The 19,179-nt window shown below is 33.7% G+C and overlaps 4 protein-coding genes across 12 annotated transcripts in view; 2 read left to right on the top strand and 2 right to left on the bottom strand.

Moving 5' to 3' along the window:
- Window positions 1-847: 847 nt before the first annotated feature.
- LOC126927883 (katanin p60 ATPase-containing subunit A-like 2) overlaps window positions 848-19,179 on the bottom strand; it is a 73,964-nt gene continuing 55,632 nt past the window's right edge. For all 8 annotated transcript variants that reach the window (XM_050743852.1, XM_050743851.1, XM_050743856.1 and 5 more), the window contains one exon: window positions 848-1,138. The gene's annotated coding sequence lies outside the window, so the exon portion shown is untranslated. The remainder of the gene's footprint in view (window positions 1,139-19,179) is intronic.
- LOC126927881 (katanin p60 ATPase-containing subunit A-like 2) lies at window positions 1,566-4,541 on the bottom strand. The gene is made up of 8 exons (XM_050743849.1): window positions 4,188-4,541; window positions 3,736-3,806; window positions 3,175-3,375; window positions 2,803-3,064; window positions 2,306-2,474; window positions 2,136-2,248; window positions 1,790-1,939; window positions 1,566-1,574 (listed from the first exon to the last, which is right to left on the bottom strand). Exons 1-8 carry the CDS (start codon window positions 4,242-4,244, stop codon window positions 1,566-1,568), a joined length of 1,032 nt encoding a protein of 343 aa, XP_050599806.1. The 5' UTR covers window positions 4,245-4,541.
- The window catches only part of LOC126927889 (integral membrane protein DGCR2/IDD-like), a 115,201-nt gene continuing 101,615 nt past the window's right edge, over window positions 5,594-19,179 (top strand). The window contains exon 1 of the mRNA XM_050743883.1: window positions 5,594-5,710. The gene's annotated coding sequence lies outside the window, so the exon portion shown is untranslated. The remainder of the gene's footprint in view (window positions 5,711-19,179) is intronic.
- Window positions 9,538-18,262, top strand: LOC126927888 (integral membrane protein DGCR2/IDD-like). Of its 2 annotated transcripts, none has more exons than XM_050743869.1 (4): window positions 9,538-10,123; window positions 12,439-12,619; window positions 14,537-14,685; window positions 17,942-18,262. In XM_050743869.1, exons 2-4 carry the CDS (start codon window positions 12,538-12,540, stop codon window positions 18,113-18,115), a joined length of 405 nt encoding a protein of 134 aa, XP_050599826.1. In that variant the 5' UTR covers window positions 9,538-10,123; window positions 12,439-12,537; the 3' UTR covers window positions 18,116-18,262. The 2 variants fall into 2 exon arrangements, with proteins under 2 accessions (XP_050599826.1, XP_050599827.1); XM_050743870.1 differs by lacking the exon at window positions 9,538-10,123 and adding an exon at window positions 12,260-12,338.

The following is a 19,179-nucleotide window of genomic DNA, read 5'->3' as shown; positions in this document are numbered from 1 at the left end:
TTTGATAGATTTAAGCTTCTAATGAAGCATTTTAAACGTATAGAGTATACTATGAAGTAGATAGTAGTGCGGATCATTTTATATTCATAGTGGTGCTTTCATGGTTTCACATTATCATTTAGACTGATAATTTACGATTTCATCTATTCCCTTTTTTTCTCTTTTAAGCCTCCTTGTTCTATGCTTGGCCAGTTCCAGTAAATGTATTTAAAGCTATTACAGGTCATTCAGAAGTTACGTCTCATAAATTAAAATACATAGAAGAATGGCAATTACATTCTCCTTTTTATCATTTATATTCTATTATTAGAACACGTATCATTTTTCAAAATTTTCCTTACAATCTACAATTGTTTATGTCATCTTCCTATTGGTCATCGACTTTGTCATTTGCATGTCTCATTTTCCTCGTGTTCGGCATTTCAATATCAGGGAACGAATTTGTATCTTCTACATGAAATCATCTCTTTAATTTCAGATAGACGAATATGCGGCTGCTTCTGTTCCAAATATCTCCGTTACTGTGCCTGTTGACGGAAATCGGCGCGGCTGGGATCGGTAAAGCATGGCAGATCCTGCCATACGCGACCGATTCCTGGAATCACCCATCATGGCCACGGCTCCACTCTTCCGCGTTGGAAGTTCGCAGCGTGACCGGGGTTGGTCATCTCAATCCCTTGTTTAATTGTTGATTTTTTTAAATCTTTGTTTATTAATTCCAGGTTTTTTACATATTTTTTTTTTTTACATGATTTTTTTCCAGAATAAACGCTGAATTCTGATTGTAGGGTGGATACAGGCAAAAGTACCGATACGCGACGGTACGACATAGCCATGCATTATTACATTCTTTTTTTTTTTTTTTTTTTTTTTTTAAGATTATTATTGTAACTTAAATTTAAGCCGCTGTTACGCTGTGCCTATGTACGATATTTTAATTTATGTCCTGAAAGCCTGGACGCAAAAACAGGACAGTTCGTTAGCGTAGGAGGGAACTTCTTCGTTAGACTGAACTCTGTTGATTGACTATTGAAAGCGCAAAGCGTAATAAGTTATAGTAATTCTTTTGCACGAGATTAAATAATTCAAGAGCGTTATTTTTTAGTATTGATTAGAGTTATATTTTTATATTTTTATACTTTTATATTTTTATATTTTTATATTTTTATATGATAACCATTTATATTTTTTAAAATATCTTGTCTTGGCATACACATTTTTTCCACTCTTCATATCTATCCACATTCGTAACTGTAGGTGACATTTTTTTTAACAATTTTGCTATTATTTTATAATTCTTTAATTCATATTTCAAAGTCGTAATAGATGTTTCTCTTTCTTCAAGTCTTTTAAACATTGGATTCATTTCTAGCTGCCATGCTTGCGTACAAAGCAATTTTATATCCGCACAAGAATATTTTTCAGTAGATTTTATTATGTGACTCACAATATCCATATTCTCTAATAATCGGTTGCTAAGGTATAATTTGAACATATCAAATCGAGTAACTTCGTTTGGTAATGATACGTATATATTCTTTTCAAGGCGTCTGCGTAATGCTGCATCAATATCCCTAATAATATATTTACAATAAATATTATTGTTCTGTTATATTAATAATAACGAAGGAATATTCCGAACAACACAATAATTAAGATTAAGATAATGAATAATTATGATATTAAGATATTTTCTACTTAGAAAACATTGAAATAGCTATAAATGATATACATACCAAGGGCAATTAGATGCGGCCAAAAGAACTACATCAGAATTTCTGTTAATTACTAATTTATCCAATCTAAAAAGAAGTTCTGATCTGAATGTCTTTGCAAATTTAGACAATGTATACTTTACTCTTTTATTTGTTCCTATGCAGTCAATCTCGTCGATAAAAATAATTGTTGGCGAATTATTATAGGCAAGTTCAAATAAAACCTGTTCAGTTTAACAAATGTATTTATTATTTATTAAATATTATATTCAAAATTCCTTAAATTCATTGTTTCATCACGAACGTAATATCATTTCGTTTTCCAAACAACTATTCTATTTATATATGAATGACGACAAATAAAAACAAATCTTTTTAAACCTAGAATCTCTTCTTCATAGACAAAGGAAATCAACTTACACGGATATACTTCTCGGAATCACCTCTCCATTTGTCCACCAATGAGCTGGCCGTTATGTTAAAAAAGTTGCATTGGCATTCTGTTGCGACTGCCTTCGCCAACATCGTCTTCCCTATTTCATAATTGCTTGTAAACATGTATGGGAATGAAAGAAATACGAGTATCTTACCTGTACCAGGTGGTCCATATAGCAGAATACTTTTACAGGGAGCAAATGGGCCTTTAAACAAGATAGGGTATTTAAGGGGATACACAATGGCATCCTTAATGGCAGATTTACATTCCTCTAGGCCTGCAATGTTGTCCCAATATACATTAAATTTTTTCAGTATGATTTCCTGCGACAATACAAAGATGAAATGGTGCATAATCTCCGTATTAATTTCCTTGAGTGTTATGTAATTCATTATTTAAAGCTTTACTGAAATCCCTGTGTCATTGATATACAGTGGATTGTTTATCCAAGGTATTTGTTGGATATACAGTGGATATATACAACAATACATTTGTTGGATATTGATATACAGTGGATTGTTTATCCAAGGTATTTGTTGGATATACAGTGGATATATACAACAATACATTTGTTGGATATTGTTTATCCAAGGATAGGTATTTTATTTTTAAAAAGCTTTACAATACGTATATTAATTGAAAATAACTTACGGATAAAATGTCTTCAGCAATCTTCTGCAATTCTGGATTGTCTATATAAAGGTGCCGAGCACAGTTTGATATCTTTGATTGCCTGAATTGTTCCATTGAGACGTTAAATAGCTCTTGTGATGAAGATCCATAGTTTTCATTGGCAGAAATTGGTGTCACTGTCATTGCAAGATTAATATCATCCGTAGCATCACCCCTCATCTTCTGTTGTGCATTCCTCCCTTCCACAGACCCAGATACAGACTCACTTCTCGTTTGTTTGCTAACAGATTTGACACGTTTTACTACTTCTTTGAAGATTGAATGATATTGTAATAGATACGTTGAATACGTTGAGAAAGTTGAATAGTGTTAAATAATTTAAATTCTTACACTTTGTTCGCATTTGTCATTTCCCTCGTCTTTATTTCCTTTTCAGTTATTTTCTTGCACAATATAGGATATTTTTGGAATTTCATCTTGTAATAATTTTCATATTCTCTAAGAATAATTTCCAAATTGACGTTGTCGCAGACTCGATATTTCCGAGATAGACGAGCTTCCCGGATTAATACATCGCTAATGTCTACATATCTAAAAAATATAATTTTTAATTCATTGAACAAATTTTATGCTATGAGTACACACTATACGATAATCATCAATTGGGACAACTGTTTTATTTCTATCCTTTCTATTTATCTATCTATTCTATTTCTATCCTTCTGCTTTTTAATTTCTAATTTTTAAAGTTTGAATTTAAATATATTTTCATTTATAACTAGTTTATCTACGTTATCGATTGAGTTATTCTATAACAACCGAGTTACCGATGTCGATTTTCAAATTTTGATTCCTTCCCCTCTTTCCGCACTAATTTCTATTTCGATTGGTCACCGATATTATTCGAAAAAAATTGCAACTAAGAAGATATCTAAATTGCAATGTACTCACCCATTGCGTTCCAAATAATCACATATAAGGTACAATATGTTCCGATTACGTTCCGAAGTATGACTCTCCTCCTAATGCGACATTTATTTTTTTTTTATTATTAACAATAATTATTAATAATATAAAGATTTTCATGCAATTTTCTGTTACATTGCGAGTTTAATAAATTTGTTACACATAATTTTGTTATCTACTATCTTGATACGCGCAAAGATAAATCTTAATGATATATAATACAGCGTAAATGGTTATAAATAATTAATTATTGACAATAATTATAAGAATTATAGAAAGAAAAAATCATAGATACAAAATCAAATACAAATCATAGGTATAAAATCAATCAAAAAATGAACAACAATTGTGAAAAACGCAATATGGCATATCAATGACAAAACACACTCATGACTGTCATGGAAGTTCCAAAGTGCAAAATCTAGAATATTCCTTACCTCTTTAGATTGAGATATCTTATTTGTGGTACCTTGCTGCGATGATTCACCGTTCATTGTGATAGTTTTAAATGTGATAATGATATCCTTGTATTGACTATCGTTTTTCGATAGTTACGAGAATTTTCGTTTATCACTTTGAGACAATCCGTAACTTCCTTTCTCTTATAAAGTTTCCCTTCAACTCCGTTGAAAATTGAGCATCAAACAGGAGACGAACGATTTGTTCGCACACATAAGCAGGGTGCGAATATAATGATGGAACAGTCGAGTCCTGTCTACTATATAGTAAGATGGATACGACATGGAAATAGAAAGAGAAGGCTGTATATAAGCATTTTCTGTCCTTGTTTAATCGGGCATGCACACTAGTGGACACTGACGGCGCTCGTTTACCGTTGTTACATATTTCCGGTACAAGTACGCGGGCTTTAGAGAAGGACGGTCTCTCTCTTTATCCCTATATCGCGTTTTTAGTTCGCTCACGCGCTCTGTACTTATATCTATTACATTTCCACCATAAGCAGCGGCCGTGCAGTGACTTACAAAAGTTTCGAACTCGCGGACGTTTAATCACGTTCCTTACTCCGAAGGGGTAAGTACAAAGTTGCTCGTCTCAGTACTCTTGTTAGAAGTTTTATCATCTTTTTCATTTCGTGGTTACAAGCTTTTCCAGGAAATTCTTATCGTTTTACAAGAGCTGTGGGACACAATGACGTCAGCTATCGATCATATACGCGAATTTGTTGTAAATTAATTAGGAGAATATCTGGAGTTCTTTATCGTTGCCAGCTGTAAAATATTGGAATTTTTCATTTATAATTCTCATATTTTCGACTCTTCCGTTGCCAAGACCACCTTGAAAGATTTTTGGTACGTTCCATCAGCCTTGTTAAAAGTGTGCCCATTGGTTAGCTATATTGATTTTAAAAATCAATACGTATATCAAGTTTATTATCTCACAGAAACAAGGAAATTCGTTTTATTAATGAATTTTCGACGTTTCTTCTCAGTTTCCTTTAGCATCGAACGAAGAACATTATATTTCGTTTAAAAAGATTGAAATTGATATTGAGATAAAATCAAAAAGTATCCGTTGTTCTCGAACATTCTAGTATTCCTTCGCCGCCCGGGAGAAAGACAGGTATGAAGAAAGAGGATATTTTTTTTATTAACTTTTTAATATTGATGTTTCGACAAATATTGACGTGTGCAGTGAGAAAATCAAGTGAAATTTTGAATAATATCGTTTTAATAATTTGTGAAACGAATTAGTTTGGTTTTTTCCATTTTTATTAGTTTCCGTCAGTGCTGATTGACGCGCCACTCCAGTTTCCATTTCCGTTTCTCGAAATTTCCCACGTCCTTAGTCTTTGGGACTCTTTGCCCAGGTAACCTCATTGCTTCTGGGTACGTCTCACCGTTCGGGTCTCTCGAGCTTTCGGTGTCAGTTGTTACCGTTGAAGGAAGAGAAGCTGGTGACGGATATTATCGAATAAATCGTTTATTCTGGAAAAGTTCGAGTAAGTTCGTTCTGTTTGAATAAATCAAGACATAGATCAATTTTTATCGTATCATCGTGATTCGCCATGTCGTACGTTTGGTTTCGGGATACCATATGTTTTTAATTTTTTACTTTTAATTTGACATTTTACGCCTATAATCGTGACAGGAAGATACTTTCAATGAATTATAAATATTTTAAATTATAAATTATAAATATTTGTTATAAATTACAATCATACTACGGGGAAAAGTGAAACATATGTTTTCTTGTGGAACATGTGATAGTAAATTATTCGAAGCATAATAATGCTTAATTAAACATCTATACGGTAACATTTACGGACGAATATTGGGGTAATATTATCGCGTCGCTTTAATCTGGCATTTAATGCTTTGATTGCGGTCTTTGAAATGGCATCACAGATGCTGGTATAATATCACACGAAAAAGGAAGGACCAGTGGTTAATGTTGCAAGTGCACCAGTGCGTTGCAGCCATCGGGGGTGGCTTTGACGCCGGTGCCGAGGAGAGGCGCAGAACGTGTTCGATCGACCCGCGAACGCAGCCCGTGCTCATACTGTGACAGAGTTCGTTTCAGTTAGTCTCAGTCGCTGTTTGCCCGTCGACAGCGTATAGTCGCGCCGGCCAACGATTATTTTTTCTTTTTTTGTTTCTCGATAATTCTCTCGCAACACTCGTTCTATACGTACATAAACCATCAGTTTATCGCGTGATCATTGTTCCCGCTTCCCCTACCTTGTCACGTTCTTCAAAGAAGATTTCCCTTCAGTTTTTTGTTGTTTGGGGAAAATTCATCGCTCGGACACATGGATTTATCGACACGACGGTTTATCGAGGCATCAGCGTGATGTACTTTTCAAGTTTCATATTTTCTCTATGATACTTTCTAAGGAGAATTTAGAATTCGGAAGATATCAATTTCCAGGAAATATAGGTCTTTATGAGACCATCGATAGGTTTGAATTTAATTAACTCTCTTATAATTGGTATTTCAATTTTTTAATTCCTTAAATTCAGCTTTCTTTATGCTGTTAGACGATATAACGCGGGCATTTTATGATATATCGAATATATTCGTATATATTTTACTTTATACATTCGATAAATTTCCTTGGTTGGCCGGCCTGCAACCCACATACGGCACTTAATAAAAATTTGTTTCGTTAGAGGTCGGTGTTTGTTCATCTTCGTCATAAAAATGTCATGACGTCATATCATATCACAAGGGTTCTTCTGAAAGCTAGATATTCGATAACAAGATGGTTAATTAATGGTTTTCGGTAGCTTGCAATGTCAAGCTTTGAACTGGCGGGATCGCCTTGCTGTCAAATCGCCATTCAGCAGCGACCATATTCTTTAACTACGTTCAAGACGTATATCACGCTACAGAAACCATCAAAGGGGGATAATTGCAAGTTAGTTGCCTCTTAGAAACGAGACAGTTGGTTGTTACTTGTTATCCGTAGTTGGTAGTTGTTCTCCTTAGTCGCCACATATTATAGAGACAACATTCATAGTCACCAGTTGCCTTCGCTAATAGTTTCTTGTTGTCTGTAGTTAGTTCTCGTCATCGCTATGTATTCCATCAACCACGTAAAATTTAACATATAGGATTTTATTCTTTTTTATTCTTTCTGTAGAAAGATTCTTTAAGTAATATGAATTTAAGTAACTATTTTATGATACAATAAAGTGGAAAAACGATTATTTTACGTAACGTAATTTTTTAAAGAACTTTGAATTTAAAGGATTCAGATAGATATCTTAAACGTAATTAAACCCTCCATATCGTAACAAATTAAAAGAAATTGCGCAAGAAAGTACAAATACATTTAATGCATAAAACATATATTTAAAATCCAAATGTAGGCGTTGACGCGTGCGTGCTACATGTTCGAAACATTCGTTACATCCGCGATAAAATTTGTAACGACGAAGAAGCTTAACATATGGTGTGCTTCAAGACGACAGCAAAAATTGTTGGCGGATTTTTCGAAATTTCTTCCATTCTTAATAAAAATATATTGTATAAATATAGTAGGATTTTTCAAATTTAAATAGTTATAATGATTTGAAACTTTACAATCGTACGGTTCTGTTTTATCCTTTGAATATACCTGTCATTTTCATATCTCCTTTTAACTAAACTAAATATTTGGAAATCCTATAATTTGTACACTTCTATTTGTGAATAAGATCGATGAAATTAAAGCGTAACTATGCTTTCAATAATGGCTTCGATGTATTGCTCACCATTATGGCGGATTAACGTCTCTAAGTGATCGACCTTAATCACTAAATGGCAGCCGCGATTCAGTGGTAGAGCCTTACACATGACGGACGTTGCAAGCGCTTCTAAGACGTCTATTGTGAAACGTTTCCAATAGCATCGGTTACGACGACGGTGAAATCCGAATAGAAATATATATCGCGTATCGCTTCAGCCTGACATGTCTTAAAATAGAATCACAATTTTTCGTTCTTTAAAAAAACAAAAAAAATCTATAAAAATTATATGCAAATAAAATAGATAAATGGATAAATGGTTGTACAAATTTATAAAACAGATATTACAAATATACGTAAATAAATTATATATTTATAAATTGTTTGTTTAAATATCTGTTTGTTTAAATAAATAAAAGGGATATTTACGACTTACAATGAACGTAGTCGTATTTTTAGTTTTAAACAAAGCAAAAACGGATAACAACTTTTTAAAATGTAAAACTCAACGCAACAGTGGTTTTTTTTAATTAATCAATAACGTTCAAAGTTAATTAATTTAGAGTGGTTTGTACATTTTGTATGCTCGCCGTATTTTAACGTTTGATGTGTAACGTTTGATGTAGTACTTGATGCCCGAAAAATCGAAAAATAATTAAATTTGATCGTTTCGTCGAATTTACAAGTGTGTATATTCGTGTGAAATCCTATGTGCTTGTGTATGCTGATGTGAAAGGCGGTAATATATTTTTCTTTTTTCGATTATTGTTGTCAACTTTTGTGTGGAATAAATCAATTCCGTGAATAGAAGTGCAATCAATACAGCTTACTATGAGATGATAGCACAACAACAGTACATATCGCCATTGACGTCAGCTTCACAAAATTTCTCGAATATCGAGGTTGTCCATTTGGGTTAAGAATTTATTTCCAAAATGCCACAAGCACGAGTATCTTATGGAAATCCACTGTATTTCCACTGTAATTTTTAATAATCAGATTCCATATTGTATGCTACGATTCGAGGAAAATCCGCAGCTAATTATTATCTTTGCTGCCTTTAAATACCATAAATAGTCGTCCGTAAATTTTAAAAGATTTTCTGTGCCATACTTATATTGTGTATTTTAGTCTTAAGGTGCGGGTCGTGTTCAATTAATTGAAAGTGATGAAACTGTAATGGGTCACGATAGTCAAATATTAAAAATGGTCTCGTTGGCTACATTTAAAATCTTTACGAGATATATATGCATAGTACGTTGCTACTAGCAACGGGTAGCGATGAGCAATAGAGAACAGTACCTTCCTTATCTCGTCGTGATTATGTACATACCAGTAATGCACAGTACTCGTACTGAATATCTTACAACATCTACATAGATTTTCAGATTTGTTTCGAATATTACCAGCATAACCATGATAGTAGAATTCTGTTACAGTATTAATTCTATAGTGCCGTTATGCATAATACAGCCCTAAAATGTTTCTACAAATATACGAATATTTTCGTCAGCTACTATATTCCAACCATGGCTTATTATGAAAGGAAATATATAACGAAATTACTTGTTTTTTTAGACTAAATTAGTTTAATTTGAATAATTTTAGTAATTGTGTAGGATCGAACAACAACTTATCATTAGCTTCACTCGAGACTTGATTGCACGTAGCAACGTAATTGCGTTGGAACTGAGGGTAGAAAACAATGTCAACCGTTAGACGCGTCTGTCTGGCGAATGTGTAACGCGTGAATAATAGATGGCGGCAATCACGTGAACCCTACTTATAGCTGTTTCGGTTTATATCGTAGCATTCAACCTAGGGTATAACGATAGGGATAATTAGAAGTTCAAAGGCCGGCTGATCAGCCTCATTTTGTTCCATTTTTTAATCAAGCGATGAATCGACAAATTGTACAGATTTCGATGGTTATCACAGTTCTCTGGGAATTTTAAAGCGCGGTTCGTCGAATTTAGTCGGATTGGCTACAGACTCTTTTACGAGCAGCTTGAAACTCGATCTAGTTTCGAGAAAATGAAAAATTCGTTTTATCTCTTTGTTTCCCTGTTCCTTCCTTCCTTCCTCTTTTCTTTGCTTTTTACATTGCGTTAAGACCGGCTAAATAATATTGATTGCCATGGACGTTGGCTGGTTTAAAATCACTGACATCGACGATAACAAAAGTAAGTTTGATGATTATTTATCTGAGCCGGTGTTATTCGACTTGAGCTCTGCACATTTGTTAATATTATTCTAGTAGGGATGAGATACTACAAATTTTAAATAACTTCGATTAAAATTATATTATAAAAATTATATTACATTAACGTTTAGAAGTCAATAAAGTGGAAAGAATTACGCGAGATAATGTAAATATAAATTATATTACAAGGAAACAATACGGCTAGGTAATTTGAAACATTCTGGCTAAAATTGCATTCTTTCAAAGTTAGGACGTACAGTATTTACAAAGTAGATTAAGTATCAAATGGGGTACTTAAGAAAATTTATGTTATCATTCTTTAGTAAACATTTTCAGGTAATAGCCTTCTGCAAAAGCTGCTTTACGTTACGTTAACGTATTCATTATTAATATTAATCATATTGTTCTTATCTCCTAGGGGCATAACAATCCATTTTTATATTGTGTTAAAGCTAAATTTCTATTAGATTGTCGCAAAATTTTCTTTCGTTTTATAAAGAAATGATAGATACACAACATTTTTTGTTTTATGTTATTTTATATTAAATTGGAGAAAGGTGGATCGCACATAATTCAATAAAATAATATAAAGCAAAAAATATCGTACATCTATCATTTCTTTATAAAACGAAAGAAACTTTTCGAACAACCTAATATTTCTCTCCAACGACACTTCTACGATGTTAAAATATTTGATAAAAATATTTGATAAAAATATTAAGAAATTCTAATATTGATTTAAACCTATCGATTTATTTACTTTTCGCTGCCAGAAATTGTTAATTATGATTTCCACTTAAAAGCGTATTTCGTATTATGAGGATAAATGATCAAATTCATCTCTAATATACACGTTAGAGAGTCATTTATAGCTGCAATCCTGTTTACCGCTCATATTCCTGGAACTCGATAATTCACTAGGCGATTGCTTTAACCGTGCAGAATACATCCATAAATAATTAATCGCTATTAATATTCCATCGACTTTTGAAAATCCCTGATGTGATCTATTTCACGTGATGAGAATACGTGTAAAGTGAGGTTATTGCTTGATTATCTTTAGTCGAATAAATCGAGTGATTCAAATTATAATGCGGAAGAAAGTCAAAACTATGTATATTATTTTTTTCAATTTTTATGTATCATTTTATGTATCATTTGACGGAAGGAAATTTGGTAAGTAAGGTTCACCTTTTTTAATGTCAATGATTTTGAGATATGTTATTAAGCTCCAAATTCTAAGCAATCTTCTATATATATAACATACGTATAATAGCCAAAGTTCAACTCCCAAGTATACGCAAAGCTTTTATTTTCAATTTATGCGATACCACTATGTTTCATGAATTTATTTGCTAACGGTATTGAAACAAATAACAAGCAGAGGACGAACTATCCGTGAACTGTTTTGCCAACGAGTACGCTTCCAATATTTTCTGTTTGAGAAAACACACTTGTTGCTGTTGCAACTCCAAATATTTTTACAGCCGACGCTTTTGCCATGAATCATCGGCTAACATATAAAATAAAGAAAAGCCATAGTTGATTGTAATGGAAATTTAGAAAACCTGAAACTCGATATAGAAGGGAAAAATAAAGGAAAGGAAGGGAGAGATAATTGGAAGCTTGGGGCCAGGTTTAATTCACTGAAACCGGGCTGCTTGTGTCATCACGAAACAGAATTGCCAGTACGTCATTTCTGTGCTCCCGTCCTCGTAAAAACGGTTTCACTCGTTAAGAAAAAACGAATAGGCGGTGAAGAGAGAAAAAAGCAGACAGAGAGCGCTTTTAAAAAGCTGACGAAGCGTGCGTTGCCACAACGAGACACACAGTGCTATTTGTCGTTTTAAATTGCGCCGCAACTTGTTTTTGAGATCTTTGCTAGAGACACGTGAAAACACGTTGGAAGTATATTTCTTGTTTTTGTGGAATTTAGCTGGAAAATGAAAAATAACGTAAAACATGTACTTACGACTTACAGAGTAATCGAATGTATACACTATAATAACCAGCGATTTAAGACTTTAAAAGATCGAAAGAAAAGAAAAGAAAAGAAGAAAGATAATATGTTGTGGCAGTCTAACTTGATCTAAGGAAATAGAGAGGGAGGGGGGGGGGCAAAGCTTGTTAATCTGGAAAGAATACAAGCATCAATTTCAAGCACTTATAGGGAATCAAGCGGGCTTGTTAAGGTCGTAAGTTGGACAATTATCCCGTGTTAGGTTCAATCAGCTTAGTCTTACACAAAATTGATCTAATCATGTGAAAACAAATGTATTCTGATTTTTGTCGCAGATATTTCTGGTCTACGCATTCCAGTGCCCGCACTACTGACATTAAAACACCTGATTTTCCCATTTACTACAGCGACAAATTTCTTGATCCTTCACAATCATGAAGGACTTGTCTGCGACAATACCTGCAATGATCATCTATGTGCAGGCTATTTTCATCACTATCTTCCCGTTAGGGGCTGGTAAGTTGATACTGATTAATTATACCATCGAAATTCTATATAATGGCTACAAAAAATATTTGCATCATTACCCTCATTTCCTAACGAAGCGCGTTTTTTTACCAAGTTTTATATTTCATTTCATAGTATCAAATCCCTGTGGTTACACGAAAGTATTAAATGATAGGAAACTTGATATACACGAATTTAATTAATTAATAAGTTAGTCGATATACAGCCATTATTATTTCATGTGAAATATTATAACGTCAAAAACTTAACGTTCTTGTACGTACAGTATTAATCACAAATTGTAAGAATGTTTACTGATAAGCAAAATAGATAATATGGAAAACGCAGACCTATGGAAAGAGAATTCCTGACATTAGACAGGAATACGGGATTGCACGAAATATTTTATGGTATGTCTAACATGGAGAATATATGCGGCGAAGTACGAAAAATTCATCCTGAGATATGTATACGACCTACGCGGTACGGGACGTGTTATAAATGGTTTCCGCCACTCAGCCGTATTTGAATTTGTGAACACGATCGAACAAATGACGCGACAATTATTAATTGCCGTCTCTGCCTTAGTAACGATTCGCGTTGGAACGAGGTCGAATCGTTCCGATTCCACGCGCGATTAACAAATAATTACAGTGGACATCAATTACTTGGATGACCTTCGTCATTTCAGCTTAAAACGATTAATTTGATCAAACCAACCAATTATTTCAGTTAATACAATCTGCACTTTAAATTCGCACGTCTTGTGTATACACACCGGGCCAGAGAAAAGTTTTCATTCGTTCGAGTAGAACCTTCGTAGTCCTTGAGGACGCGTGTCGCTTCTCGTGCACCTAAAGTTTCGCTCAAATTAACCGATTTATTTGAATTCGAGCGAGTGAAAACCTCTTTGTCACCGTGAGTTTGTTACTTAATTGATACTTTTAGATGCCCTTTGCTTTCAATCTCTTACATCCATTCTTAATTAGTCAAGTCGTTTGACTTTTGACAAGTATTTTGAAACCATTTTACTAACACGAACCTACTTTTTTACTTGAGATTATCCGCTATTTTTATTCAAATGTATATGTACGTATATACACTTTTGAATTTTAAACGAACCTTCTATTATACCTATATCCTTTAAGTGCCGTTTCAAGTTTCAAGAGACTTTAACTCGGATAGCTCGACTTGGAGTTCTAACGTATACTGTGAAGCACACTTGCGAAGTAAAACAGCAAACACGATATAAAAACTTTTTCCCCATGTAAGAAATCGAATAATCTATTTCAACGGTGCTTTAATCTCATCGATGAAGCATCGATGCAACGAAGAAGCATCGTGATAGCCGCAATGCGGATCCGTTGAACAAAAATTTCCTGGTACGGTCGTTTTCGTAATGTTATTAACCGTTTTAGTGTCGGATGTTTCAAGACTCCGTATCGGTTTGTGCTATGCAGCGCGATAGCGCTTCGTTTATTTATTTGCCAGGAGTACCGATCGACGCGATCGCGCTGCCCTTTTTCATCCTGTTTTTTTCATCGAAATATACCGTTCGACGTGCTCGCGCTTCATTTCATCGGTTATACTGGAAGCGTTACAACAAACGTTTGCGTGATAACATTCTATAATGCAGGATTTGGTTTTCCGATTCAAGAGGTAATTTTTTATATTGGTTTTTTTTTTTTTTTTTTATTTGGTTTATGATTATTTGAAAAACAAGTAATTACGAGAGGAAACTCTGATATGACTCGCGACGAGCACGCTTGAGCGCGTTGCGAATTAATGATCGTGACCATACATCGTGGCACAATTTACCACGGTACGCGAATAGAGCGATCACGCTGCGTGGCGTTAAAACGGTTAGCGTAACTGCGCGTACGATTGTCGAGTGGCAAAGATATTGACGCTGGTAATCGTTTTCAGCGGCTTTAGGAAAACACTGTACTGATTTCGAAGGAGAAGTTGTCTCGCATGGAATGATGTATGTGCCGGGACCATCGGTTTGCAACATCTGCTTCTGTTACAATTCGCAGCCAAAATGGTGCCGGGCTATCTTCTGTTCACCTCCTTTTGTAAGTATATGCTCATTCTAAGAGCAACCAGCTTAACACAACCATGAGAAACTAAAGTACACCGTTAACGCTTGCATGCTGGTCGTTAAAACACATGCTGCGCGAATAGGGTACACAGCGATTCATTTAACTCGCCTTGAATTAGTTTTAGAAAGACAAACATGGACAGGGATAATTTTTGTCACGAGCCGTTCAATTTATTCGTTCATTAGAACGAATTAATTTACACCTGCTGAGATCGCGATTGATGTGACAAATTCGAAATCTTGTTCCATATAAATATTTTTAAACAAGCACGTCGTAAGCTTTGTATATTTTTTAATCGCAACGAAACTGTTCAGAGAAATGCTGAAATTATTAATTAGAAAAGGAGATTTCTACGCATCGTTGTAAAAGTGTCCGGGAAAATATTCGTGAAACAGTTACGTTGTTACAAGTTCTACAAGAAGAAATATTGAAAATCAGGTTCCACTTATTCAGTTGCACGTGTAAAAGGTATCTTGCGTTCGCGCAAAAAATCTCTGAAGGATACATGCTTTATAATAATTGGAGTGTCGAAGTTGTTACGCGGATCGGCGTACACGTACCTTTTAATGAAACCTTCGTTATTCGTTCCTAATTTTCAGCTTCACGATTTTTACGCAATAAAATTTTATACACCTGTTCGGTTTATAAATGATTCAATTCAAATTTAACAGAATTAAAGTTGAAATAATCATTTGTACTTCATTAAAAGGTTCTTTCAGCATCTCGTTTTAATATTTTTATTGGTAATATTTTGTTAATCGTTATATTTAAATGGAGTTTTTCAAAGGAGAGACATTTTAAGGTAGGAAATGGACATACATTTATAATAAGAATTCAGAAGAAAGAATATTTCATACAGAAAGAATTATTCCGTATGTATAAATAACTACGCTATGAATTTTATATGTATCGGATATTCCTTCTGGTTAATGTATCTGATGTTTTTTCACGCGAGGTAGCGTATATTTGCATCTATATGTCTCTTCGTTTCTCAGTAGTAAAACTTAGCATTCATGCGGCTGATAAGTAGTTACGCATTGACAACGAGAAACATAAAATGAATAAGAAGCATGAGACATTCTATAAGAAAAATAAAGTTGTTTTTATCTTTCATTGCATATTCGTCAGAATATTGTTAATAAATATTTAATTTAAGATTTCAGTTGAAATAAATACATAGGATTAGACATTTTCTTTTTTTCCCCTTTCTCTTTTTCTTTTTTTTTTTTTACCTGGGGGAAATCCGCTCGGACACGAAGCCACTTCTTAAGTGGCGTGGTAGTGAACATCCAAATTAACTGGGGCACTAATTAGCTGAAGCTTCTAGTCAAACCAGGTATCAGTCTTTGTACGCAAAGGCATTCATTACAATCGTTTAAAGTTTGAAGAAACACCGTTACAAATTCGTGATATAAGAGAAAGCGATTCAAAACTCGGATTCATTTGTTGGAACGACGCCGTGGGCAAAAGTACATAATGGAAAACTTTCTTCCAAGACCAATTGATAGCGCTGACGTAATTAAAATGTGACGATATTGCCAGCGACGTTTCTCCAAATAGACGACTAACTTATTTACGAATTGCCGTAACACGATTGCCGCTGGTAATACGGTTAGTAATCAGTTTATTGAATTTTCGCTTGACGTGACATCGTCGAGTTCCTAGAGAGATTCTTCTCCCTTGTAAAACTATGTTTCTGCAACGACTGTATTTGTTGAATTGCCGTTCGTGAACAAGTCCTTCTCTTTATTACGTGTAATAGATTCTTCTTTTTAAGTTTTAATTTACATTGGTAATTTTCTATAATTTATTACTCGAATATGGTAATTTTTTCTTTTGTTTGCTGTAAAGTTTGCTTTTTTTACAATTATTTTACTACAAAACCCATCAAAAACATGATGTATGTATGTATATATACTCTCAAATATTATCGGTTTATTCTCAAGCTATAGTTCAATTTCGGAAATTGCCAATTAAAATCATAAAAAAAAAAAAAAAAGCACACACAGAAAGTTCGTTAAAATATGCGATTTTCCAATCAAGATATAGTATTTATTCGAGTAATATAGATTACAGTAGCGATGGTGACGACAACGATGAATGGACTGATTCTTCGTGCGAAAATAGATTGGAAGCGCAGAACGATGCATTGTTTCAGGGAATATCGATTTTCAAGCATGGTTTTAAAGTACGTGTGCGCGTGACTAGATTTGTTAATTAATGCCGCACCCAGATTTTCAATATATAAATGTGACACCTACATATGTTTAAGCTTAAAACAATTGGACTAACAATTTCGTTAAATTTAAATCAATATTTATCTTTTTAAACGAAACAATATTTTTAATGACAACTTCACGTGTAAATCGAGTGCATACATATTCGATCGTTCTTGAAAACCTGATTCTCTGCGAAGAGAAAAAATCCTTGAATAAAGATTTGATCTACGTTTTATATGCTACGTTTTACATCCACCTCTTTTCAGATATACCTCTCTATTTAAAATCATAGATCGTCACACTCTATAGGTATTTCCTTGAAAAGGTTAAAGTCGTTCTGTATAAAACCCAATTCAAAGGGGAAGGAAATTCTGCGAAAAATTCTTTCAGATTTGCCTATGTTTGAGCTCGAATCAAAGCAATCCTGTAGAATAGGATAGGATGATTCTGTATTATTCCTTGTGTACTTTCTGTTCCTGTTATTTACAATAGGATGATTATGCGTTTAACTTCTCATAGAATCTCTCTGATTCCGTATGATATCATCAATGTTTTTGAAATATGTTATTGGTGTCGTAACGTCAACCGTTTTCAGTGCAAATTCAATTTTGAATCGCAATTTCCATGTTTGCGTGGCAAAAGCGTAAAATCGATAACGCACGCAAACATGTCTTCTTTGCTAATGGCGTACTATAAATATAAATATTTGAATAAATATTGCGAATTTCATATTGCTAAAAGATTTATACTATTTGTTCGTAAATAATCGTCGGATCTATATTTAAGTTGAAACTGCTGATGAAATTTTGTTTCATAGCACAAATTATTCTTCCCGAAATGTACGTTTAGTGTTATAATATATTTGACCAATGGTTCTCAAATACTAGTTTTGCAAAAGCAATGGTTGAATTGGAGCAATTCTTTTTTCTTTCATTCTTTGAATGACCTGGATTTTCGAGTAGTCTAGTGACGATTGATCCGTACAATTAATCGATTTCTTTTTATTACAGAGCTGCAAGAAATTCCGCATTGGACGCCGCTGTTGCGAGTTCCAATGCCTGGATGAGGTTGACAATGAATATTGGTCGGGATCTGATGTGGTCATTGTCGATAGTTCATCTAGACTTGAAAAACATATTGTGTTGTGGACGCTGGGCTTAGTGATAGTAATTGTAATATTTTAATTTCTCAATAAAGATTCCGATGGCGCCGTTGACAAAATTCGTACCTTATAAACATCGACGATTAGCTTCAGCCATCGGGAAAAGAAGTAGTGTATGTATGTAGTGTGTTAACGAAGTAGTAAAAAGTAGTGTAAAAGAAGTAGTGTATGTATGTAGTGTGTTAACGAAGAATCATTTGTAACTGAATAATTATACCTCGAGAAGATTATACCTGAGTAATTATATTTATTCTTATTTTCTTCCCCTTTATTTCATTTGAATAGATTTTTGTATTCAAAGAGCGAGGTATGGTTATATCAGACGGTTGGCTAATTTGTTGGTTAATTGGTTAATTTGTTTTTACATATGTCAAAGGAATGAAAGGAGGGAAAATCCTTTTTGGATTTTCGTACGAGAAACATGGTATGTTTGACAAGGGATTTTCTTTTGAGGCAATTTAGAGTGACAAAAAGGTCTTTCTGTTAGGTAGCTTGTCGATAAAAATGTTTTGTTAATATGTAAATGGAACGAGTAGTTACGAATTTAAATAGAATATGACCAAATGGAATATATATCTTCTCTTCGACTTTCATAAGCTGAAAGCTCCGTATCTAAATTTTATCTTAATTATTTGAAGCAAAAAGTATGTTCTTTTATCTTCTTTTAGTTGTAACATTCACTATACTATGCTTTGTTTATATGCTAAAGCACGTATTTTATGAGTTAAGGAATAAATTAGATATGGGGGGACTATATTGTTAGATTGTTAAATGTGACTAAATGGAACTCATAGTTTATTAAAAACTATCGGATAAATACGTATAAATGTTGTAGTCGTTGTAATCTATTATTGTGCTATTATAGGTATACGTGTGTACTATAGAAGGACCACCCTATTAGGTACTGACAGCTTTCTTCTAACATAATATTTCCATAGAATCTTATAATCTTTTTCCTCTCATTGTCTCCGAATAAGAAGTGTGTAATAAATGTTCGAATTTCGGTGTGTTGAGAAAGCTGCTCGGTTAAGTTTCTGACTACAAAAATGGTCTTTTTGTATCAGAAAGAACGAAAATAAATGTTCG

Source organism: Bombus affinis, unplaced genomic scaffold (assembly GCF_024516045.1).
Source record: "Bombus affinis isolate iyBomAffi1 unplaced genomic scaffold, iyBomAffi1.2 ctg00000293.1, whole genome shotgun sequence".
In the NCBI taxonomy this organism is placed as follows: domain Eukaryota; kingdom Metazoa; phylum Arthropoda; class Insecta; order Hymenoptera; family Apidae; genus Bombus; species Bombus affinis.
Note: the sequence above shows the minus strand (reverse complement) of the source record. Positions and strands in the feature narration are given on the sequence as shown.

Excerpts from the sequence above, each read along its gene's own strand:
- LOC126927881 (XM_050743849.1), bottom strand. The coding sequence starts at position 4,244 with ATGAACGGTGAATCATCGCAGCAAGGTACCACAAATAAGATATCTCAA. Across the intron at positions 3,376-3,735 it reads GATTATTTGGAACGCAATGG|ATATGTAGACATTAGCGATG; the intron begins GTGAGTACATTG and ends TATATTTTTTAG. Across the intron at positions 2,249-2,305 it reads ATATGGACCACCTGGTACAG|GGAAGACGATGTTGGCGAAG; the intron begins GTAAGATACTCG and ends ATTATGAAATAG.
- LOC126927888 (XM_050743869.1), top strand. The coding sequence starts at position 12,538 with ATGAAGGACTTGTCTGCGACAATACCTGCAATGATCATCTATGTGCAG. Across the intron at positions 12,620-14,536 it reads TATCTTCCCGTTAGGGGCTG|CGGCTTTAGGAAAACACTGT; the intron begins GTAAGTTGATAC and ends AATCGTTTTCAG. Across the intron at positions 14,686-17,941 it reads TCTTCTGTTCACCTCCTTTT|AGCTGCAAGAAATTCCGCAT; the intron begins GTAAGTATATGC and ends TTTTTATTACAG.